The sequence below is a fragment of the Protobothrops mucrosquamatus genome, unplaced genomic scaffold (assembly GCF_001527695.2).
Source record: "Protobothrops mucrosquamatus isolate PMUCROS unplaced genomic scaffold, P.Mucros_1.0 scaffold24, whole genome shotgun sequence".
Classification (NCBI taxonomy): Eukaryota; Metazoa; Chordata; class Lepidosauria; order Squamata; family Viperidae; genus Protobothrops; species Protobothrops mucrosquamatus.
Genome location: NW_015386409.1, coordinates 1,872,811 through 1,897,845, shown reverse-complemented (window position 1 = coordinate 1,897,845; position 25,035 = coordinate 1,872,811). Strand labels below are relative to the sequence as shown.

At 37.3% G+C, this 25,035-nt stretch overlaps 1 protein-coding gene across 1 annotated transcript in view; it reads right to left on the bottom strand.

Moving 5' to 3' along the window:
- Positions 1–5,046: 5,046 nt before the first annotated feature.
- The window catches only part of EPS15 (epidermal growth factor receptor pathway substrate 15), a 58,082-nt gene continuing 38,093 nt past the window's right edge, over positions 5,047–25,035 (bottom strand). The window contains exons 15-25 of the mRNA XM_015810908.1: positions 23,224–23,421; positions 22,028–22,225; positions 21,243–21,320; positions 20,149–20,239; positions 18,597–18,632; positions 18,079–18,206; positions 17,272–17,341; positions 12,739–12,815; positions 10,746–10,908; positions 8,026–8,192; positions 5,047–7,176 (exon numbers count right to left, since the gene is read on the bottom strand). Of these exons, the coding sequence (XP_015666394.1) occupies positions 7,030–7,176; positions 8,026–8,192; positions 10,746–10,908; positions 12,739–12,815; positions 17,272–17,341; positions 18,079–18,206; positions 18,597–18,632; positions 20,149–20,239; positions 21,243–21,320; positions 22,028–22,225; positions 23,224–23,421 (1,353 nt within the window). The 3' untranslated portion in view covers positions 5,047–7,029. The remainder of the gene's footprint in view (positions 7,177–8,025; positions 8,193–10,745; positions 10,909–12,738; positions 12,816–17,271; positions 17,342–18,078; positions 18,207–18,596; positions 18,633–20,148; positions 20,240–21,242; positions 21,321–22,027; positions 22,226–23,223; positions 23,422–25,035) is intronic.

The following is a 25,035-nucleotide window of genomic DNA, read 5'->3' as shown; positions in this document are numbered from 1 at the left end:
TGATTTCAGTTCATTTGTACAGTTGTCACCTTCCTTACGTGCATATGCTCCATATTTATTTATAAGCAATGTACATTTGCCAATCATTAAGTAGATCAAACTTTAGTCAATTAATAATTAATTAATAACTAACAATCCCTTCTCAATTTGTAATAACACACTGAACAAACTAACTGCACTCTGTCTGGGTTTGAAATATACAGTAGGTCAAAAAGGACTATCTGCTATCTGCAAAAATTCAGCAACAAAAATTCAGCAACAAGAACAGAGGTTCAGAAAACTCATTAAAATATGGTTCATTTTTTCGTATCAGTATAGCAAGTGAGCATAGCCCTAGTCTGCTTTCTGCAACACATTTCCATAAAATATTCCAAGTAATCAGAAAGAAGGCAAGGAAGGAGAAGAGTGCTCAATAATTCAAAACACCGTATCTGTCTTCAACCTCAGTTAAGACCAACAATACGGAAAGTCCGACTGGTGATTATTCATAAACCCATTGCTAACCAAAACTTCACCGGTTGATTTTCTGCCTGCCGTCATGCCTGTGCTGTTGAAAGCAGAAGGCATGAAAATCAGGGAAACAGCCATCCCCGCAAATAAAGGACCAGCACCCCGTCTTCGTATCTACCTAGGGTCTTTGGCTTCGCCCCTCCTGTTCCGCGTATGCTGCGCATCCATCGGACCCGGTAGGGAAGCGTTAGTCAGATCTGGCTACGAGAGGTTCTCCTCTGAAATCCAGGGGGCGCTTGAAGCTGGCCCTCTTACCGTATTTCTCCTCAGCTTGAAACGTAGCGAAGCTCCAGCACCTTCGGAGCAACCCTCCAGCCGGTTGGGCTCCACCTCTTCTTCTAGCTTCTTCAAAGGGGCCGCTTCCAGACTACAAGAAAGCGCTGCTGTCCACCAACTTTGGCCAGGAGCTCCTTTGCGTCTGATCTGGGTGTGGCGCCAGTCCAGAGGGAGCTTTTAGGCTTCTTAAACGCAAGCGGGGAAAGATCCAAGCCAGGCTTAATCAAATTTACTGCGTATCTAAAACGCCCAAGACTAAAGATTTCTTTCTTTTCTCTATGTTTCCTTCTTGCTGGAAGGAAGATTGAACAGTTCCTGACTGGATCCATCCAGCCAAGAGGAAGAAATAAGCGTGAGGGTTTTGTTTTTTGTTTTTTTTAAAGGAAAGATGGATAAATCCATTAAGGTTTCAACAGGGCTGGATGGGCAGCTAGCCTAAAAATTAAATTCACAGGAAGAACTGAAAAGTGGTTCAGGGAAAACAAAACATGCACACCCAACATATGGTGAATAGCAAATGCCTGATGTATGAATTAAACCATAGTTATTCTGCTCATAGGTTTTTTTTAAAAAATCGTTTGTGTGTGTGTGTGTATATATTACATATTACATATTACTTATCTGTTGGGTGGAGCACCCAGTCTACCAAATATAAATCAATCTGTTCTGCGTTTCGCTCCAATCTAGGAGCATGTTTTGCAGGCAAACGTCACATACTGTGAACACTGTAAATTCAAAAATGTTGTGGCTGACAATACTAGTCTCCCACTAACTCTTTGTCAGCCACAAAATTTTGAATACACACACACACACATATCCATCAAAGCTATTTTAATTGTCCAGTCTTAAAATTATTTTAGTTCTTCCAGTTTCAGCAAAAAGTCCAGGTTTAATATTCCATAAAATACTTGTCATTCCATCTTCCATTGTGGTAACTTCAATATATCTGCATTCTATACACATATAATAATCTTGCTGGCCAATGAAATAGATAAATTCATACAAGAGGATACTATCATAGATATATTATTTTGAAGTGGTCTAACAATCCTCCCTTCCCTTTTATAACTGGAATGATCTGTGGGAATGACCTTGGAAGATGGGGTGAAGAGATGCTGCCTAAGGAATGGTCAGATAAGAGCGAGCATAGCCTGTAGCTGCTCGGCTCAGAAGAGACCAAGTTGTAAGGTTTTAATGATGAGGATGGGAAAATTGTACTTTCAGACTTTCAAAACTCTGTTAATGTATCTTTTCTATTGGTGGCTTAGTGGTTAAGACGCTGGACTTGTCGGCTGGAAACCTGGCAGCCAGGTTCAAGATCTGAGTGCCACGCGACAGGGTTAGCACTCGTCCTCGCCCCAGCTCCTGCCAACCTAGCAATTTGAAAGCATACAAGCAAATAGGTACCACTTTGGTGGGAAGGTAACATCGCTGTGTCTGCATGCTGGCCACGAGCGTGGATATGCCTTTGGACAGCGATGGCTCAATGGCCTTGAAATGGAGATGAGCACCGCCCCCTAGAGTCAGCAATGACTAGCGGAGGGACCAGAGGGACTCACCTTTTATCTTTTCAATAAAATAATATTTGCTCATCTGATTGTATTTCCTGTCTGGTCTGTCTATGAAGGCTAACAATAACTTTCTCGCCCTTTAGTAATAAACATTTTTATAAATTTCAAATGTATAACCCATAAAAGGGGAGTAAAATGTGAGACTTTCCCCCCTTGTGTTCATAACACTGGTCCCATTCAGCACTCTGTACTTCTGTAATCACATGTTCTCAGAACTTCATGTTTCTCTTCTATTTCTCTCTCTAACAGTCTGTCAATCAGCTTCCTTAATATATTCTCTTTCCCACAGAGATATACTGTATATCATGTTTAATTAAAAGTATTTTAAAGAGGCAATATTCCAAATTTAACTGTTCTTTTAGGCTGTTTTTTAGCTTTCTTATTCTAAACTCCCAATAAGCTTTTTGCATTTAATTCTTTTAAAATCTTGGTAACTGGCATTTTCATTTTTCAACTTTAATCTTTTGTGGATCGAAGATACACTCATGCAAGTGGCTTTAAGTGCTCTCAAGGCCTTTACACATGTCAAATTTGCTCCATTTAAATGTGCTTTAAAAAGTGGATCAGGCAGTATCCTTTAAACAAAATTTGCACAAAGCTGCAAGCATGATATACCAATTTGAATTGGTCAGTCTGCAGATCTAATGCCATGCTAATAGAAGATGGCAGTTTACATCTGGAGGCATGGATAATCTTGGGGGATGAGGGGAAAAGATACTGCCTAGGAAATAGACAAGAGAATGGGAGGAGCTCCCAGGGGTTTAACGGTTGAAAAATGTAAAGAGAGAATCCACACACTAACTTATCAGTCAGTAAAAAGAGATGGCAGTAGATTTGTACTTTTAAGACTTGCAACTAAATCTAGTTATTTCCTGTCTGGTTTACTTGGAAAGGCTGATACATGGGTGCTTTTTCCTGAGGGCTTCCTCATGCGGAGCTTACCCCTATCTTTGGAGCTCATGTAGATGCTTCAATGGCTGCTCTGTCTGAAAAAGCTTGTTAGCTTGGGCATATTTGGTTTTTAAATAATTTTAAAATAAAAGAAAGGCCTATATTAATATTTTATTTTAACCACATTTTAAATTTGTATATTGTATTGTTATTCTGTTTTAAACTGGCTGTAAGCCGCCCTGAGTCCACTAGGAGAAGGGCGGGGTATAAATGCGATTAATAAATAAATAAATAAAATATTGTCTGACCGTTGATCTTTGCCTCTGCATTATCCCTGCTATTTCACAGACATACTAGTCTGCCGTGTTTCTATCCAAAGTCAGACAAGATCAAATCAACTTGATGGCACATAATCAATCTACGTGTGTCGATCTCGTGTACGTTCTACATTCTATTATGTACAGAATCAAATATCTCAATATTTAAGGTCAATTTTAAAAAAAGCAAAATTAACCAATGTAATAGTAATACTAGGTACCAACCAGAATTAATAACTAATGTGAAGCATCCAAAGTTACAAAAGTTTCAGATGGGTAGATAAGTCATTTTTATAGTAGCACAAGTCTTTCAGATCTGTTATGATATACATACGTTTTGAGGGCATTTGACTTAATGAACTGCATAGATTATGTATTAAAACTGTGCATTCTATGAAGGTTATGTAGATGTTCTCCAGACTCCACACAAGGACATTATTTTTCTATTAAGATTTGTACAATCAGAAATGCTTCTAAATTATTTTCAGCATGGACAGTCTTATTATGCATACTGTTGGAAGCTGGAAACAGTATAAAAGAGGTAAGTGGAAATAAGAGCTGTAGATCAAGACGTTTTCTTAGTAAAGTGGGTCATTTAAAGCTATTACAAATGTAACAGATACCAACCAGCACTCATATACTGGTCTGCTCAATTAGGGTATTCCATCATTCATATCCACTTGAGTGTGCAAATCCTCAAATATAGACATGAGGCCTCTTGAAACAGATCAAAATACATGCAAAGCTCTGCTTTTCCCAAAGTGATACTTTCAAATCTGTTGACTGCAACTCATAGCAACAATTTGGGAATTGCAGAATTGACCCAACTGGAGAATGGCAAGTTGGGTAAGGTTTGAATTAGACCAATATTGACAAAGGTAGCTCTTAACTAGATCCTAAAAGAAGGAAATTTTGAAAAGTTGAAATCTTACTCGGCAATAGAATTAATTCGATTTCAGTGGCTGGATTAGCACATTTGTGCTAACCAATAATTTTGTTTACTTGGGTTCAACTTCGTGCAAATTATAAGTCCAGCCACTAAATTACTGATGCAGATGTTTTATGGCAGACCATATTGGAACTGTGTAATAATCATGTTAACAATCTAAAAGGTGACTTTTCAAAAGGGGGTCAATTATAAAGTTTCCATGCTTTGTAATACAGTACTGAAGATATTGAAAAGACTCTGTATTTATCCTTTTCCTACTTTCTATTTCAGAATGAGTTTTCAAGATGGTATTCTCATGTACCGTACTGGAATTGGTTGGTCTGCAAATCTAATGTCATGCTAATAGGGGGATGACAATTTACATCTGGAGGCTGGAACATATTTCTGATATTCAGAAGTATTAGTTGAACCACTTTCCCCCCCACCCCCTATATACTTGTATCAGGCGAAGTAATTTTTGAACAATGATCCAAAGATGTGATGCTTTATGCCTTATATAAAACATTAAAAAAACCCTCTAGGCTCATCTTATATACTTAAACAGTTTAATTCATAATTACAGGCTGTATTTAGAATTTTTAAACAAAGTCTATAAATAGAGGTTAACCCCACCTGAAAAAGTTCTTACAAGCCTTTTAGAACTTTAGTAGTAATGCCATCAAAGCTGACATAGCAGTGGTTTATTGAGATACTTTGAGTAAAAGTTCTGTGATCTATCAGTAACATAAAATGTCACATCAGGTGACTCAGAACTTTTAATCCTATGCCTGAATGAATTAATGTTTGTGTACATATACACGTACATGTATATATGAATATGGGTGACACAGATAATGTATTGGTCCACCAAGTAAACATTTAAAAATAAGAAATGCAGTTAACCACACAATTTGTATGATTAATGCCATGAAAGTCCATGAGAAAATTAAGGTTATTAATACTTGGCAAGAGGTTTTATTTTGTTTATTAGGTGTTTAAATTCTCATTTCTCAGTGCAAAAGAGAAAGTTTATCCAAACTAATATTTAAAAAATGAGGAAACACTACTTTCTTCAAAAGATTCTTGACAGCAGCATCCACAGGTAAATGGAAATACCTTATCCTGACAGTGGCAATTATGGAATCCTTTGCAGCAGAAGAAAAAAAATCCAATTCAATCATAAATACCATATCATGCATTGGGGTGGGGTGGTGATGACACAGGACCACCTATTTTGTAGGCCTGCAGCCTAACTAAGCATTTCAGAGTAAAAAGGAAGATAACTGGAATGAATTCAACACTCTGCACTATGTAACATATTATACAGAATAGGAAATAACTTATTTTCTTTAACATTCAATCTTATTTTGACTCGGTGACCACATAAGGGTATTTAATTTAAGGTGCAACCATCAGTTGGCATTCAATAAATTATATACAACAGTAACTGACTGTTGTAAGTTGTTTTTTTGTGCAGTCTCCTTCCTACCTTATTTCATATTCAGCTGTCAAATCGCCATTTTTTTGTGTATTTCACAAAAGAAGCTGGCTCAATTAGCATCAGAATTCCTGACAGTGAATTTGGCCAGTCTAATTTTATGATCTCCCTGGAAAACTTCTAAGTTTTTTTAGATTTTTAATGGACAGGTAAAAAGGCAGTTAATGGAGGGGAAAAATATACTTTCTATTAGATATCCAGTCCACTATTGGAGCTTCCAGTAAAAAAAAAACAAGAAGCATAAAGCATTTCATATATTAAATATGAAATGCTGTATCTGTAAAACATAAAATATAAATTTTAATACTGTATTGCCAGACATGAATATTTCAATACAAAGCAGGATTATCAGAATTTTTAATTACCTGAATATTTGCAAGCTAGATTTTTCTTTTTAAATAACTATAATTTGATTAACTATATCACCAGTTTTACTTACAGGCCAAATGCAGGCCACCTGGAAGAACTAAAATAATTCAGTATTATAGGAATTGCAAATAGGACCCTTCTGAAAAGACATAAAACATGCCATCTAAGAATATTTTAGCACATAAATCTCTTATATGTGACCTAGCTATCTTTAAAGGACAAATGTGTTCACTTCACACAGTTACTCACACCTGCATTTTTAAAGATTTTCACACTGCAAAGAATATATTACACATAGAAAAAAGTACTTTGCATGAAACGTATTTGTCCTTTGAAATCGTCCACAATATATTGTTGTGCATTGGTGTTCTAATTTTTAATATGTAGAGTTGTCAGGGTTTTCTTTTTTTGATGTTAAAATAAGCTACTTTGGTGTAATAGTGTACAGTACAGAAGAATTCCAAGGTAAGTACAAATGGAAAATTGCTATATTAAACAATTACCAAATGAAAATAATGGATATGAAAAAGTTACAAATAAGATAGTTGCTCAAAAAAATCACATTTGCAGGATTTAAAGCCTTTTGACTTTCCCATTCATATGTAACTTGATTTACTTTACGTATAGCTTAGATATCCAGGGAAAAGGAGAAATATTTGAAGCAACACTTCACGCTTCTGCTATTTCAGATTTACTGAGTGCAATTGCTAGTTCTAAATCTTCTTGCTCTTGCTGCTTCAATCTTGCTAGTCGCTCTTTCTCCTCTCTCTCACTTTCTCTTTTTGCCCATTCAATCATATCTTCTTCAGTAGGATACTAAAACAGAAAAAACATGGACTTGTTAGTGGAACAGCAAGTAAGGATTTATTAACGCTATAATATGGAAGGAATACGTCATTGCTTCTCCTTAAAATGTTTTTTTTTTACTTTTCTGATAATCTCCCATCATAGTATTAACTAGATCAGACCCCACTTAGCTTCCAACCCAGGCAAAAAAGTCCCAGGGGCTTTCATTTGCTAAGTATTCAGATGAATTATTTTAAAATACATCATACAATATACTAGTACTATAATTAATCACAAAAAGTAGAAAACTAAATTTGTGGAGAGTTCTGTATCATGTGGTCAATAGATTCAGAACGTTATTTACTTTTTCTCCACCTTTTTCAAGCAAATATATATCGAACGACTGTCATGCAACACAGTAACTAAGGATCATGCAAACATTGCAACCAGCTGCTTATTCAAATGCCTGGGTGGGGAAGAAGAAACTTGCTGAATGACTGCTTGCTAAGGAAAGTGTTCAGAGCTAAGATGGTCTGGTTGCAATATCAATTTCTATTTTTAAATCCTGCATAGTTCATTTTCTAACAGCAACAGAAGCATATATAGTACTCTTACAGGTTGATATATGGACATTATATAATACTGTATGCAATTATAGCTAGATTAAAACATCAGAGAACTTTCAGAATTACTATATTATTGTTGTGCAGTGGTCAATGCGTTACTGGAAGACTAATAACAAGCTATTTGTCTCCAAATAGATCATGATGATATATTCTTTAAGCAAGACATTACTAATATATAGGAACTCATTCTCATCCTCAAGGTTCACTGTCCTTACAAAACAGTCATTATTTAACTGAATATCTCCATACTTACAGTATTGAAATTAGCAAAATTACTGGAATCCATCTCTTTGCCCACTCCACTAGGAGCAAATGGGTCAGCTTCCTGCCCTTTGCAACCATCGGAACTTGGGAAAGGATGGAAAGGATCATTCAATTTAAAAGATTCTGAAGACTCCAATTTGTGGACAGGCCTTTTTCCTACACCAAAATAACCAGTTAGCATAATTGTGAACATGACAATAATTTATTCAGTACACAGTAGTATAAGTAATGCTACACATCCTAAACTCATGTGATTTTCTAAAATATTCTAAAGTTTCTAAAGGATGAGGGTTTTGACCTTGCAGGGTAGATAATGTGTACCTCTATTTTCATTATATGGATGCTTTGAGACATATAAAATGGGAACTAGTCATCTAATTCAAATCACGGTGTTCATATTAGACTATGTTAAAAATGGTTCAAATCAGCCATCCTTATCAAACTGAATTTAGTTTTTTATAGTAGTAATATAGCAATACAAAAGATCAGCTTCTTTTATAATTTATTGCTTTGGATATTTTAAAAAATGCAACCCAAAGTTTTAAAAAATTAAAAATTTAGTTTGTAACTAAATTGGGCATTCTTGTAATAGAACATGGAGAAAAAGCTGAGTCTAGCACAATATCAATGAAGAAGAAAAATAACAGCTCTCAAAAGAAACCAGCATGGCTGCATAAAGAACTCTCTTTATAAATTGAAAGACAAAAGGGACAAGTATAAAAAGTGGAAAGAGGGACACATAACTAAGGTAGAATAACAGCAAATAGCCCGAGCCTGAAAGATGAAGTGTGGAAAGCTAAGGCTCAAAATGAACTAAGGCTTGCAATAAAAATCAAAAATAACAAAAAAAAAGCTTCTTTCAACATGTAAAAAACAAGAAAAAAAGTCAAGAAAACGATTGGTCCATTAATGGGAGAAAATGGCAAGGTGACAAGCAACAGGGAGAAAGCAGAATCCCTTAACTAATTTTTTGCATCTATCTTTACACAAAGGGAAAAAACAGTCCAACCTATAAAAACAGTACCGTAAAAAACAGATTAGAAACAGAAGTTAAAATAGGCAAGAAAATGGTAAGTGAGCACCTGTCCGCCCTAGATGAGTTCAAATCACCAGGACTAGATGGATTATACCCCAAGGTTCTGAAGGAACTGGCAGATGTGATCTCAGAACCACTGAACTATATCTTTCAAAGATCCTGGAGCACTGGGGAACTACCAGAGGACTGGAAAAGAGCTGATGAAGTTCCCATATTCAAAAAAAGGGGGAAAAATGGATCCAGGAAGCTACAGACCTATCAGCCTGACCTCAATACCTGAGAAGATTCTGGAAAAGATAATCAAGCAACGAATCAGCGAACACCTAGAGGAAAACAAAGTCATAACTAAAAGCCAACATGGGTTTGTAAAAAAACATATCATGCCAGATAAATCTTATTGCATTCTTTGACAAAGTGATAAAATGTGTGGACCAGAGGAATGCTGTGGATATAATTTACTTGGACTTCAGTAAGGCATTTGACAAAGTAGACCACAACCTACTACTTGATAAGATAGAAAAATGTGGGTTAGACAGCATCACCACCAGATGGATTCATAATTGGCTGATCTGCTGTACTCAGCATGTGGTCCTCAATGGAACTGCAGCTACATGGGAGTGTGTAGTGGGGTACCCCAAGGCTCTGTTCTGGGCCCAGTGCTCTTCAACATCTTCATCAATGATTTAGATGAAGGGATAGATGGGGAACTCATCAAATTTGCAGACAACACCAAGCTGGCAGGAATAGCCAACACTCCAGAAGGTAGGCTTAAGGTACAGAAGGATCTTGACAGACTTGAACATTGGGCACTATCTAACAAAATGAAATTCAATGATGAAAAAAGTAAGATACTACATTTACGAAGAAAAAAATGCACAGGTATAGTATAGATGGTACCTGGCTCAATAATAGTAACTGTGAGAGGGATCTTGGAGTCTTAGTGGACAATCACTTAAATATGAGCCAACAGGGTGCTGTAGCTGCCAAAAAAGCTAACATAGTTCTAGGCTGCATTAACAAAGGGATAGAATCAAGATCATGTGAAGTGTTAATACCACTTTATGCTGCCTTGATAAGACCAAACTTGGAATACTGCATCCAGTTTTGGTCGCCACAATATAAAAAAGATGTTGAGACTCTAGAAAGAATGTAGAGAAGAGCAACAAAGATGATTAGGGAACTGGAGGCTAAAACATATAAAAAACGGTTGCTGGAATTGGGTATGTCTAATTCAATGAAAAGAAGGACTAGGAGGGACATGATAGCAGTGTTCCAATATCTCAGTGGTTGCTACAAAGAAGAGGGAGTCAAGCTATTCTCCAAAGCACCTGAAGGCAGGACAAGAAGCAATGGATGGAACCAATCAAGGAAGCAACCTAGAACTAAGGAGAAATTTCCTGACAGTTAGAACAATTAACCAGTAGAACAAGCTGCCTCAAGAAGTTGTGAATGCTCCAACACTGGAAGTTTTTAAGAAGAGATTGGATAACCATTTGTCTGAAATGGTGTAAGATTTTCTGCCTGAGCAGGGGATTAGCCTAGAAGATCTCCAAGGTCCCTTCCAACTCTGTTATTCTGTTAAAAAATATAGAACGCTCCTTTTACAGTTTCATTACATCTGAAAAAAGCTCCATATAAACCTTAGCATTTACAGACTTAATGCTGCCTCTTACCAGGTGGGGGAGGACAAGGTCTGGTAGGTGTTCCAGTTTTAGGAGGCAAAGCAGGAGGAATATCTTCATTTTTGACTGGAGGTTCCTCAAACAAATTTTTTGTTATAATTATATTGTTAATGGTACTTGTTGCAGATGAACTAAAAGGATCCTCATTGTTCGTCTTAAAAAAAAGAAAGGAAACAACTCCATTATGCACAAGTTGGGGTCTTTTATTTACTGATCATTATAAGCCTCCCAACTGCTGCTTATTAAAAGCTCCTATGAATGCCATCACTTGATTCCCACCAGCCACAGTTTTTCCCCATAAAGCAATGCTTTATCCAATTTTCCATTTTTACAGTACAGGTAGTCCTCGACTTACAACAGGTCACTTTGGGAGCCTTTGAAGTTACAACAGCACTAAAAAAGTGACTTATGCCCATTTTTCACATGTATGACAGTTGCGGCATCCCCATGGCCATGTGATTTACATCTGGATGCTTGACAACTGACTCACATTTATGACGGTTGCAGCGTCCTGGGGTCACGCGAGCACCTTTTGTAACCTTCTGACAAGCAAAGTCAGTGGGGAAGTCAGATTCACTTAACAACCCTGATACTAATTTAACAACTGCAGTGATTCACTAAACCCAGGGTCTTCAAACTTGGCCCTTTTATGACTTGTGGACTTCAACTCCCAGAATTCCTCAGCCAGGCACGCATGCCTGGCTGAGGAATTCTGGGAGTTGAAGTCCACAAGTCATAAAAGGGCCAAGTTTTGAAGACACCTGCACTAAACAAATGTGGCAAGAAAAAAAATGTAAAATGGGGTAAAACTCACTTAGCATCATAAATTTTGGGCTCAACTGTGGTTGTAAAGTTAAGGACTTCCTAATCATATATGCATGCTTTAATCGTTCGTAATCTTTCGTAACCTATGATCTCCGTAATCATATACGCGTGCTTTTATATTTTCCCTAGAGTTGCTATTTGAAGTTTCAACTTTATGGTATATTTACAGGAAACAGAACAAAGGCTATGCAGCCACTCCTCCTTGAGCCCTATCTTGTTTAGCAACTATTCACAGTATAATGGTAATAATAATAATAATTTAATAATTTTAAATATAATAATTAAAAAAAATCATTTTCCAACTAATGCAGGCACTTGCAATCCAATTTCTGCACCTGACAGCCATGTGCACTGGAGTGAGAACACCGCATGAGAGAGTTTTATCCAAATAGGATGGCAGCAACTAGTGATCTACGCACCATCTCTCTTTTTCCCTAATTATTTTGCTTCCAATTTGAGGAATGGTTTGTGGTCACTAAACATGGAAAGTGTGTATTATTTAATAAGGATTTGGGGTGCTCCAAGAAGTAATAATTTCTTCTATAGCTACTCAGATCTTTCATCTTTGTTTATTACTACTTTATTAAATGTTAATGATAGACAGATGTTTGGCACTGTAAAGTCCTTTTAATTTAAACGAAGAGTATAGATTTTGATGGCTTCTTTGGAAAAACTATTTGTGTGTAAAGTTACTAGATGGTGTGTTGGTGTGTGTCCTTCAATTTTGTGTTTTTGCTGTCTCGTTTCCTGTGAATGATGAAACTGAATTGAATGAGTGGGACTGCACACTCAGTTTCACTTTTTCAATGTGAATTCTGCTGCAACAAATTCAAATTCTGGCTTGGCTTAATGAATGACCAAATATTATAACTTCATAAATAAATTGAACTAGTCCACTCCAGAGAATATATTCTGAGAACTGAAGGGGAAAAAAAAATATCAGCTAATGAATAAGACTGTATGAGTGCCCACAGTGTAATTTCCATTAACCACAATGCTTTTATTAAGAAAACAAATAATCCCACAGTTAATGAGACATAGTTCAAAATGGGAATTAAGTTACCATTTAACGTAAATTACAATAATGTTTGCTGGAAGTTTTATTTTGTTACTCAACAAGTTTATGCTTTGTCCACAAGCATTAATTATTTCAAATTACCTTTGACAAAGTGCTGAAATCAGCAAAGTCACAGCTAAATGATTCGTTTCCAAACAAAGATGCAAAGGGATCTGTAGCTGTAATAAGCAAAGGAAAACACGAAGGAAAGACGATAAATCCAATGTACTACACATGCAAGGATCTAATAAGAGCCAATTTGGTGCAGTGGTAAAGGCATCAGGGTAGAAACTGGGAGACCACGAGTTCTAGATATGCCTTAGGCACAAAGCCAGTTGGGTGGCCTTCGGTCGGACTCTCAGCCCTAGGAAGGAGGCAATGGCAAACCAACTCTGAAATTTTGCCAAGAAAGCAGTAAGGACTTGTCCAGGCACGAGTCAACACTGATTTGGAGACTCAAAAACCAAAAACCATGCAGGATGAAAAACAGGAAACAGATTACTTTATTTATTGAACTATCTGCATTTTCATCAGATATGAAGAAGGCTTTATGTAAAGCTCACTACCGCTCAGCTCTCATTCAGTTAACTATAGGGAATTAAACTAAAAAATGTCTCAGGACTGCCCCCAAAATATTTAGAGGTTATTCCAAGAGGTGATGGAAATCATTTTGCTTATTGTGCCCCTCAAAATGTACAAAGGAATTCAAACTCAAAGTCAGATATGATGAGTCTTAAAACATTTTAGTTTTCTGTTTCACTTGTATGCATATTGTTACAATGAAATACAGGATATTTGATGCCGTTCGAAAGACACACTACACGAAAAGGACCGAGGACCCTACAGCTCATTTCTAGAAACTGATAGCTAAGTTACATTTTCTTTTGACACAGTTTTGCCATGACTACTACCCATTGGTAAATGCATTTTTCATACAAATGGTAACATTAACTCTTCCATCATAGTCTGATAAATGACCCAAATGAGTATGTTAAGAAGGATTACAGTTGCAAAGAGTGCATGAAAACGACAAGCTGGCAGGCACAAACTTGTCACTGGTGGGTTTTTGAACTAATTGTGTTGATACAGTGTCAAAGCCAACACTCTTGCTGATTATAATCAGTTGGCTTCTCTGGAGCTATATAGATTTTCTAATGATCTTAAATAAAGGAAGGACAGGATAGCTGATAGATTTGTTTTTAATACACCTGCAAGATTAATTTATATATCAAATAGTATTATTTTTTTTTAAAAAAAATAAAAGACTGCCTAAACAAAACTCAGGCTTGTGTTTGTATAGCAATAAGAATTGCATCGGAAAGTAAAAGATAAAAAACAATTTTGCAAGAATCTCAACAGGAACTTGCAAACCTCACAGAAGCACTACAATCACTATGAAAAACAGCACTTGAGAACAGTTGATGTTTCTTCTTGTTGCTATAGGATGTGTTAAAATATATTACAAATGAACAATTACTATTTTATAGCTAATGCTAAATTCAGAAGTTCAGAATGCACAGGAACCAAATGGAGCCCAGCTTCCCACGGTATACCCATTAAATTGCAACCTAATTGATCTGAACAGGGAAAGGGGCATGATGGCTCACGTGCTCAGAACGCTGGGTTGACAGTCAGCAAGCCCACCTTTGAGACCCAAGTGCTGCTATGTGATGGGATAAGGTCCTGTCATTCGCTCCAGTTCCTGCCCACCTAGCGGTTTGAAAGTGTGCAAACACAAGTAGATAAATAGGTACCACTTTGCTGGGCATATTAATGGAGATATGAAAGGAGCCCCCAACTAGGTGACTCCTGGGCAATGATGATGTCACCAACTAATTCTTTCAAGCCAAAAGTGCCTCGGTGCTTCCGACACAAAAGCAGTAGCATCTGAATACAAGCCCCAGGTAGCATGAAAAAGCAGCTTTGGATGTTTATATAATAAGATATAGCGTAAAAGACTGGGTTCACACATGAAGGTCCAAATAAGCTGATTTATTGCTAAACAGCCTATGCACAGGAATCTTCTCAACTAAGGTTAGCACCTGTTTGGAGTTAAAGGTTCATGGGATTCAAGGGATTGGATACCAAAGGTGCTTTTTTTTTACAAAGCAACTGGACTTTCTTGTTTTTGTTTGAAAATGTTTCGCTTCTCATCCAAGAAGCTTCTTCAGCTCTGACTGGATAGTGGGGAATGGAAGGATTTATACGCCTTGCAGACGGCTGATCATTTGCATTCTTTTAGAGTTGTTGAGGCCACCTGGAAGTTTATCTGTGTCATCAGGGTCACCTGAGTAGTGCAAATGGGTGTGGAGCCTTCTTGGAACTGCTGAAAAAACTATGTTGTAGACTGGAGATAGATGATGTCGGATCCCTCCCCCTCTATTGAGAGAGGGCTACTCAATTTTGACATAGATGGCCTCTTTGACCCGTCTTTCAAACCAGCGGTGGTCTCTGTACAAAATGTGGACTTTGCTATCTTTGAAAGAATGGCCTTTGTCTTTTAAATGCAGATGGACTACTGAATCTTGTCCTGATGGGTTTGTTCTCCTATGTTGTGCTATGCCCCACCATGTAGTCAGAGCTGAAGAAGCTACTTGGATGAGAAGTGAAACGTCTTCAAAGAAAAACTAGAAAGTCCAGTTCCCATATGAAAAAGCACCTTTGGGATAACTATGACCTAGATGACTGAGAATCTCCATAGATATCAAGGGATTGGACCTAGTCCGTTTGTAGCTACATAGGAATTCTAGACTGATCCCTTAACTCTGCCCACATGTTCTGCCATTCTTCTCCTACAGATAGATCATCATCCACATATTGGTACTATTAAGGCCAGCTTTCTAGATCAGAGGTCCCCAACCTTTTGGGCACCAGGGACCGGTTCCATGGAGAGATTTTTCTGGGGAACGGAGGGTGCGTGGTTTTGTGTGCTGCCTGCATCCCGTGGATGGGGCTTTGCTTGTTTGTGCGGTCCGGTTGTTGGTATGCCGTGGCCCGATACTGGTCCACGGATCGGGGGTTGGGGACCCCTGCTCTAGATTGTCTTTTGTGGTTGAAATTTCAACAAAAACACTAAATCTAAACTCTGTACTGCACTTAGTCTGACTCTTCAGGAATAAATTCTCTTCAGAACATATTGGACATCTTGATTTAATCTTCCATAGATCTGAGTTTAAATATGAGATCTACATTAGTAAAACCTTATGTAATGTTATGAATCATTTGGTCAATTTTTTTCAAAAATGATGAGGCTCACGTGATATTACTTTATGATCTGAGAAGAGTTGATAAGGAATAAACACTAGCTTAGCCCAGGCAGCATCTGAACTGAAAGAGCAATTTAGGACTTGTCCAAATATCTATTTAACCCTTAAAACACCAGCATGTAGAAATTTAGCTGTCAGAAGTTTAGCTTTCAACTTAAAGCTATATATAAACAGATTTTCTGATAACACCAAAATGTTATCTCTAATTGGGAAAAATAGGAAAGGGAGTATTCAAAAAAGTTTTGACTATAAAAGCTTCTAAATGTGAAACAGTCAGATGCTGGAAGCAGTGTCAGAATATGCTTTCACTTCTGGTATGTTAAATAACTCCTCGGCTCTTAAAATGTTTAAATCCTTGTCTGACTTTGCTGTTGGGTGTGACAATTATGTCAAATTTGATGCCTTCAAAGTATAATAATTAAGCATCATTGTATCAAGTATTTCTGTAAACTGGTACCTCAAAGCCATTACATAATCACATTTGATTATAGTGCTAATTACATTTAATGCTAATGGTTTTAAGTGAATTATACTTCTTGGGTTCAAACTAATCAAATTTAGCATGTTTACAGAAGTTAATCCAAGTTAAGAGAATACAAAAATGTATTCTGGCAGATGTAAAGTCAAGTCATGCTTAAACTTATGAAACACATCAAAATGCATTAACTGTTCATTTTTGATTGAAAAATAAAGTAATTAAGCTATTAAAATTGTTAATTTGATTGAGCTTGATGTCTTTTAGAAACCTAAAAAGATGCAGGTAAATCTAACACACTTAAATTGGGGGAGTAATGAAGCTTAGTCTATATAACTTGGCTTGTTCATAACCAGGGGGTTCTAAAATATAGTCCAAACATAGCAACTTTAAAACTTATAGACTTCAACTCACGGAATTCCTCAATCACCATGGCTGGCTGAGGTATTCTGGGGGTTGAAGTCCACAAGTCTTAAAGTTGCCGAAGTTTGGAGACCCCTGATATAGCTTATGGACAACAATTCCTATGGAGACATTACTTGGTATCTATCAGATTCCCCTACAACATTACTTTCTTTTAATCTAACAGGAATTTAAAAGTAAAATTATTAAACTGCATAATTTCAGTAGCATGCTTAACAGTCAATGGTAGTCATAATCCAGTATTCTGCAAATGAGCAAACTTACCTTGGAAAGAAAAAAAAAGTAAGGTAAGTTGGGCCTGATTATAATGGTTGAGGAGGAACTGTCTTCACTCTGCTTTCCTGTAAATTCTCCTTGATAATCTATGCCCACTGTGGGAGCCATTTTAGGTAAGCAGCTATGATGTACTCTCAAAAATCCAAATATGCCTCACATCTCAAATAGTTTAAGATTGTCATTAGAATTTCTTACCTGGATCACTTGATGCAGTCACAGCAGTTCCACCAGGAGCAAAAGGATCATTTTGTTTCAGTGTTTCTGTCTAAAATTTAAAATCCATTAACTAGCTTGCTGCAAATTCTTAAAATCAAAAACATGCTAATTTTTGCCTGAGTATTAAGAGAGAAATCTAAATGAACATTAATCATTTAAAATATATTCCTTCCAGTCATTCCAATATTTAGCTTTTCAGAAAGTTATTTTCAAAACTGCAGTATTAAAACAAATTCTTTTCTGTTTGAAGCATCAATAACCTTTCATATATGGTTACAAACTGAACCAACCGGTATCCATTCTGAAGTTATTAAAACACCAGCACTGTAAAGAATACTGTTACTCTACATCTGGTTGTCTATAAACACCAATACTCCTAACCATAATACTCTTAACCATTTAAGTGTAACACATTAAATTATATGGGCCATGAATTAAAGGATCAAGTGGATTCACTTAAAATAAAAGGAAAATGGGGAAGAGTTGTTTTGAGAACTTCCTAAGATACAACAGTTCTATTTAGCCATTGTGAAATCTCATACTATCTAATAATTCTAGATTTCATTAAATACCAAGAGACTTAGGTTGTCTAAGCCAAGCCTCCAGGTGATCTCAAAGATTCATGAAGCAGCTGTGCAAATAAAAGGTCAAATGTCTAATGTCTGTGAAATATACCTGTCCATAGAGGACAAGGAACAAGCAAGTTTATTTATATGAAAACTAATGGAGACATTTCATACCAAAATCTGCCATACACACAATACTAATCTCTTTTCTCAGACTTACTGTGGAATTGTTGTTGCTGGTTGCACTGAAGGGATCGATATTCCCAAAGGGATCTGAGGATGACTGCTTAAAAAAGTTATCAGCAGCAAAAGGATCTGAACCTTTAAATGGATCACTACCAAAAGGATCTTAAAGACAGCAAAATGAAGACAATGTTACTAGAAGTGTGCTTAGTTGTTTCCTATTGTTAAATATTTATCACAAAAACTATTAGAACATTAATTAATGCTCCATGTTGCATTTTATCCCCCAGCATAAAGGCTACTTCAACACACTCAATTTTTAACTGTAGATGAGTCTTTTCCAAAATGGTCACCTCCATCCCCCCACAAATGTTTGATCTACAACTCCCATCATTCTAGCTTGCTGATATATTAACTGAAACCAAAATATTTGGAGGATTTATACAATAAAGAATTCCACCCCATTATGCAGTCCTTAACATACTTTAATTATGGATTCCCATCTTGAATTTTTTTTCTTTTAAAAGATTAAAAGGAATGAAAATAAATACTCACCTATCTTGCCAAATGGATCATCCTTGAAAGGATCATCTATTTAGAGAGTAAAGGACTGTTCAGCTTTGTTCAGAATTATCACGATATGGATAAAGGTTTATACTTATCTCATTCTGTGTGCCAGAACCTTTCCTAAGAGCCAAAAATGGCTCCCCTATATACTGCAATAGCTTTTTTTTTTAATTCTTCACTAATATCCATTGATAACTATTTGAACTTTTTTCCACTGGAAGTCTTAGTGTCCACAAACAAAAAAAAGAGACAAATGTAGCTTAACTAGGTCAACTAAGGAAGGTGACCTTGTCAGAGATATGAAACCCTTTTGCCAATGGAACAAGGAATAAAATGTATTTTAAATCCAAAACAGCCAGATAACATTCAGAATTGGGTCAGAAAGATAGGTTCACAACTATAAGGAGGAGGAAGAGGTACACAAGTTATCTTATTATAGCTGATCTCAAAATCTGGTTTAGCTTTCCTGTGGAGTTATCCAAAGTGACTCTGAATAACCTATTGGTCTAGGTCAGACATGTCAAACACAAGGCCCGGGGGCCGGATGCGGCCCGCGAAGTGGTTTCATGTGGCCCGTGAAGCCATCCTGGAAAGTGAGGGAATGTCCCCCATTGCCTTGGCCCTGGCCCAGGCCGACCGGCCTGGAGCCAATGTACAATTTTGTGGTGGCCATCTATGCTGACACGCATTCAGTCTCCCTCTGACTTTGCCCTGGTACCCATCATGAACAACCTGGCTAAGGAGAGCAAGCACAGCAGCAGCAGCCTTGAGAAGAAGTTAAGTGCAGCTGGGCACCCCCTTGGGGAAGTGGGGCTGGGCTTGGTGCTCGAGGGCCAGGCTGGGCATTTGACCTCTGCTGCCCAGGGCGGGCAGCCCGCACCACCATCCAGCCTCCCCCACATGGCTTGAGAGGAACAGTGAGGCTCCTCCAGTGGACCATGCCTTGGCACTTGCCCTGGTCCCACCTCCTTCTGCCAGAGACCCTCAGGTCTGTCCCACTCCTGCCCAGGCCCCCACAGGCACCATTGACACGAATGATGTAGAGCTGGCCATGCCCACCCAGTAGGCCACACCCACTCCCTCCACGCCCACCCAGTAGGCTGCACCCACCCTGGCCACACCTACCTGGCCCCCCAAGGGCAACTGCAATGCTGATGCGGCCCTCAATGAAATTGAGTTTGACACCCCTGGTCTAGGTTATCTAGTTTAGTGGAGCCGACATCAATTGAGCAGCAATAGATAGATCTTCAGTTATTTAGCCTTTATTTAGTACTGTTTTTTTTTTAAAGGCAAAGCTTTCAAACAAGGAAAATTTAACTGGGGACAGTAATATACTTAATATCTACCGTAACAAAAAAATTGTATAAATTGATATAATTCATTTAGTTCAATCGCCTTGATAAATGTAGAAATCCACTCTCATCAAAAGGTTGTCCAATGAAATAAAACTGACTCACTGGATAATTGGTTCAAAGGTCAATTGAAGTATCATTATGACTCCTTAGTAAATTGTTAGGGAAAGAAAACTGAACATACTTACTACCAACGAAGGGATCAGACTCAAAAAAGTCCAAGTTGGCTTCTGTTGTCTGATCAGGGAGTTGATGAGAATCTTCATTTACTAGATCTTCCTAGAAGAAAAAAAGGTTCTATTGTTTAAAAGAACATATTGGTATTCATCCTATTTGTTCTGTCCCAGCCTACGTGAGTCCTTGTTATGCTCACAAGGGGAAACCACGTCTTCCAAGAAACAGGCAGGAACCGCAAGAAAAAACCAACCCCTTTTATTATTCACAGACCTGAGTCAATGTCCAAGGCAAACAAACACAGTTCACAGAAACTCGATCCTCAACACGAACATTTGCCTTCGGCAACCAGCACCTCCCACACCTTCCCTTTTATAATTCAGCCAAGGCGTGGCTTCCTTTTTTAAAAAATAACTTTTTACTGAATTTCCAATTAAGGCGTGGCTTCCAGTGCCTTCTCCTTTGCCTTTGGAGCTGCCCCATTGCATTCCTCTGTCCTACTCGCTTCTCTTGCCTACACTTTCGTGCATCTTGGATTTGTCCCAACTGTTCTTCATCACTGTCCAACTCAGGCTCCCAGCACAGCTGTGTCTCAGCCTGAGTGCGAGTAGTGGGGCCAGGCTCCTCGTCCGACTGTAAGTCTTGGAGCTCCTCAGAGCCTTCTTCTGATTCTAATGTCACTCCAGGCCCCTCCTCCTCATCTGATTCCTCAGACTCAGCTGCCGGATCCATTGGCTGGCAAGGAATCACAACACTATTATATAAGTCAGGGATCCCCAACTGTGGGCCACGGCCCACTACAACTATTGGCCACTGGGCTGTGTGAGTGGCTGGCCAGTGAGCGCGTGTGTGCACAATCCCACTCGCATGTGCGTTGTGGGTGTTTGTGGCCCCACTCGCGTGAGCGTCGCACACACTCATGGCCCCACTTGCTCAAGCAATGGGTATTCATGTGAGTGCATGCATTAACAACTGACTCACTTAGCAAGAAAAATTTTGGGCTCACCTGTGGTCATAAGTTGAGGATTACCCGTATAGGTTCTCACACCAACCTACAAAATGTACATGCTTCCTAGAAGTTGTATATTAAAATGCTGTTTAAACTCACTTTTTTGGTAACATCCGATGGCAGTTCCTCTTTTTCCTCTTCTGTATCTTCATGTGTCGCTTCAGGACTTTTTCTAGCCTTTCAGAGCAAAAAAAAAAAAAAAAAAAAGAATCAGACATAGAAGTTCTCCCAACAACAATCTACAGATTGGGTATAATTTTTTTTCTGGTGACTTTTATTTAAGAAAAATTGACTTGACAAATCTATATGATGTCATTCCCTGATGACATTCTTCACAATGGATACAACTCTGACATGTACTTTTTTATATTAATAATGTTCATACAAACTCTTTTAATCATGTTAAGAAGCAAGCCTTATAAAGAAGACTTTTATATTATATAACTTTTATATAATTAAATGTGGCTACACTGTATAAAAGGGTACAAATACCGAGTTACATCTAAAAGGGCAATATAAATCTCTTGTTATCTGTTCAATAAAATCTATAAGCTAAAAAGAACTATGTGAACCTTGGAAATAATTAAGATCATTCACATTTTTCTTTTGGAAGAAGAAAATCCATGGCCTTTACACTGTTTCTCTAGTCTAGCATTATACTATGTTTGGGCAACACCCCCCCCCAAAGTGTATAACAATACATTCAACCTTTTCTGAAATCTAATTAGGTAATAATAAGTTATTCAAAAATACTTTGATTAGTTCATCAATTTACTTATATACTTTGGACTTGTTCAAGAACAAAACTTGGTATATTTTATTTATCACACTGAAACTCAAGCTTCACTTGAGTTTGATCAGATTTTTCTTTTAATAATCCAAGCACCACTCACATAATTTACTTGTTCAGAATCTGCTGAATTTTCTCTTTCTGCATTCTCATTTAGGTTAACAGTTTCACTGCTGCTGTTGCTGAGGCTAGAGTGATCAGCATTCCCATTAATTAATATGCCATGTGGCTGAACTTCCCAGTTAAACTGGCTGTTTTCCAAATCTTTGAGCTCCAGCAATTTTTCTTGCACCTAATAATAAACAACAAGCAAATAAAATAAATAATTCTAGCAAAGAATAAATGGCAATAGAAATTCTGAAAATGCAACACCAAGCAAAAAGGAAACAATCCAGTTTAGAAAAGATTAGGGGAAAGTCAAAAAGACTGTAATAAAAATGCTAGATGGATAAAAATATCTGAAGATGAATTTACTAAACATCAAATGGAAGAACTGACAATAAAAGCAGAAATAGTTAAAAAATCGAATAAAAAGGATTAAATACTAGACCTGGAAATGATCAATTGTGTGACTTTTGGCTCACGTATCTGACTAGTTTACATCCAATTACAGCTAAATTGGCTCACATATCTGACTAGTTTACATCCAATTACAGCTAAATAGGTTAATGAAATATTGCATAAAGAAGACAACAGCTTTGACTGGTTAATAACTGGCAACATTTATCTGATTCAAAAAAAAAATCCAGCAAAAAGAACAACACTATGAACCTATAGGCCATTAACATACTTGCCTACAATGTTTAAATTACTCACATCCAAGATTAATTATCCTTCCAATAGAACAGAAAGGAAATAAAAGGAAAAGCAGAGGTGTAAAAACATCAACTTCTGATTGATAAAATGGCTTTGGAGAATTGCAAAAAGCAATTGCTCAATATTGCTATCAATAAAAAACAATTATACTGTAAAACACAGAGCTCTAAAATAGTGATGAGTGGCATATAAATCATTAAATATATAAAAGCAACATAAATACACATATATTTCCCTATCTCATGGTAATACCTCTCACTCATCTGAATTATATTTCGTGAAACTGAGTATTTACACTATTAAAAATATGCTATTATGAATGACACAGAAAGCCAGAACAGGAGGAATTCAGCTTTAAAATCCGAGTTCAGGTTTATTTCTTAGTTAAATGTAGAATGATATGATAACATTTGTAACTGAGGAAATCCAACAATGGACGCATGATGTAAAAGAACAATCTCAGAGGTTACTTACTGAAGTAATTTCTTGTTGGGAGTCTTGAAGATCCTGCTGAATAGGTTCTAATTGCAATTTTCCTTCCTCCACATTTTTCTCTAACTCTGAAGCTTCTTTCTGTAGCCTGCCGAGCTCTTCTTGGGCTTTACTCAAATCATCCTTATACCCAGAGATTTTGGATTCCTGCTCTCCTATTTCTTTTTTGAGAGATGTAATCTATAAAGTGAAAGGTGAATATAAAACTAGCTAGTTCTCTCCATCAACATTTTTAACAAGAAATAGCTAACCAAATCAATATCAGAGCCAGTTTGGTCTAGTGCAGGGGTAGGCAACCTTGGCTCTTTTATGACTCGTGGACTTCAACTCCCAGAATTCCTGAGCCAGCATGGCTGGCTCAGGAATTCTGGGAATTGAAGTCCACGAGTCATAAAAGAGCCAAGGTTGCCTACCCCTGGTCTAGTGATTAAGGCACCAGACTAGAAAGCAGGAGACTTTCTTGGGTCAGTCTCTCTCAGCTCAATCCATCTCTCAGAGTTGTTATTGTGGGGAAAAATAAGAGGAGGAAGGTGCATTGGCCACGTTCACCGCCTTGAGCTATTTGTAAAAATAATAAAGGCGGGATAGAAATAAATTAATAAAAAAAAAAATATTCCACTGTAGCATTCTAATAGTCGAATTATGAGATTGCTTTCATGGCATATTCAAGAAAAGGTGTAGTGCATAAACATTATTCTTGCTGTGTCATTTGACCAGGTGGCCCAGATAAAATATTCCTGAAATGCAAAATCGTGATTTTGGGAAACTGAAAAGTGTGCCAGAGGCTTCCTCCTTCCTCTTCCATACTTCAATCTTTGGTTATTCTCAAATTTAAAACATAAATTGGAGTGGACTTGAATTTCCTGCTCTTTGCATCACCTGGGAAAGATACCCAGATTTTCCTATCTCAGTTGTTCCTCTCTGTTTATTTAATAACAATGATTTATTTATTTATAAACTGATGCTTAGAAAGACAGATTATGTATGAAAGTTCACAATGAATTATAGTAGATTTTTATTAAAACCATTACATAAAGGTGATGTAATGCTTAAATTAAGAGAATGCCCTCTGGAATAACTCCATTTTTAGTAGTTTCCTGAAAGCCAGAAGGGAGGAGGCAAAGACCTCTGTAGAAAGCTGTTCCAGAGCATCAGCATTGCCCAGAAGAGCCTCAGCCCCCTCGTGTCCCAGAAATGTGGGGCTACAATTAGCCTTTCCTTTCCTTTTCTTCTTTTTCTCTGATTCATTTTTTTCTTTAATTAATAAAAGCCAGAGTAATGACAATACAAATACAATTAATTAAATCTTCCTCAATGAATAAATTAAAATGCTTAAAACTCTAAACCAGGGGTGTCCAAACTTTTTTCAAAGAGGGCCAGATTGGATGAAGTGAACGTGATGGAGGGCCGAACATTTTTCCGAACATTCTTTGAACCATTACAATTAAATGCAAATGAATTATTTTATGCCTCTTTCCTCTCCCTCTCTTTCCTCTTTCTCTCTCTCTCTCTTTCCTTTCCCTTTCCTCTCCCCTCTCTCTTTCTCTTTCCTCTCCCCCTCTTTCTCTTTCCTCTCTCTCTTTCTCTTTCCTCTTTCTTTCTCTTTCCTCTAACTTTCTCTTTCCTCTCTTTCTCCTTTCTTTCCTCTTTTCTTCTCTTTCCTCTTTCCTTCCTTTCTCTTTCCTTTCTCTTTCCTTTATTTCTCTTTCCTCTTTCTCTTCTCTTTCCTCTTTCTTTCCTCTCTTTTCTCAATCTTTTTTCTTTCCTCTTTTTCTCTTTCCTCTCCCCCTCGCT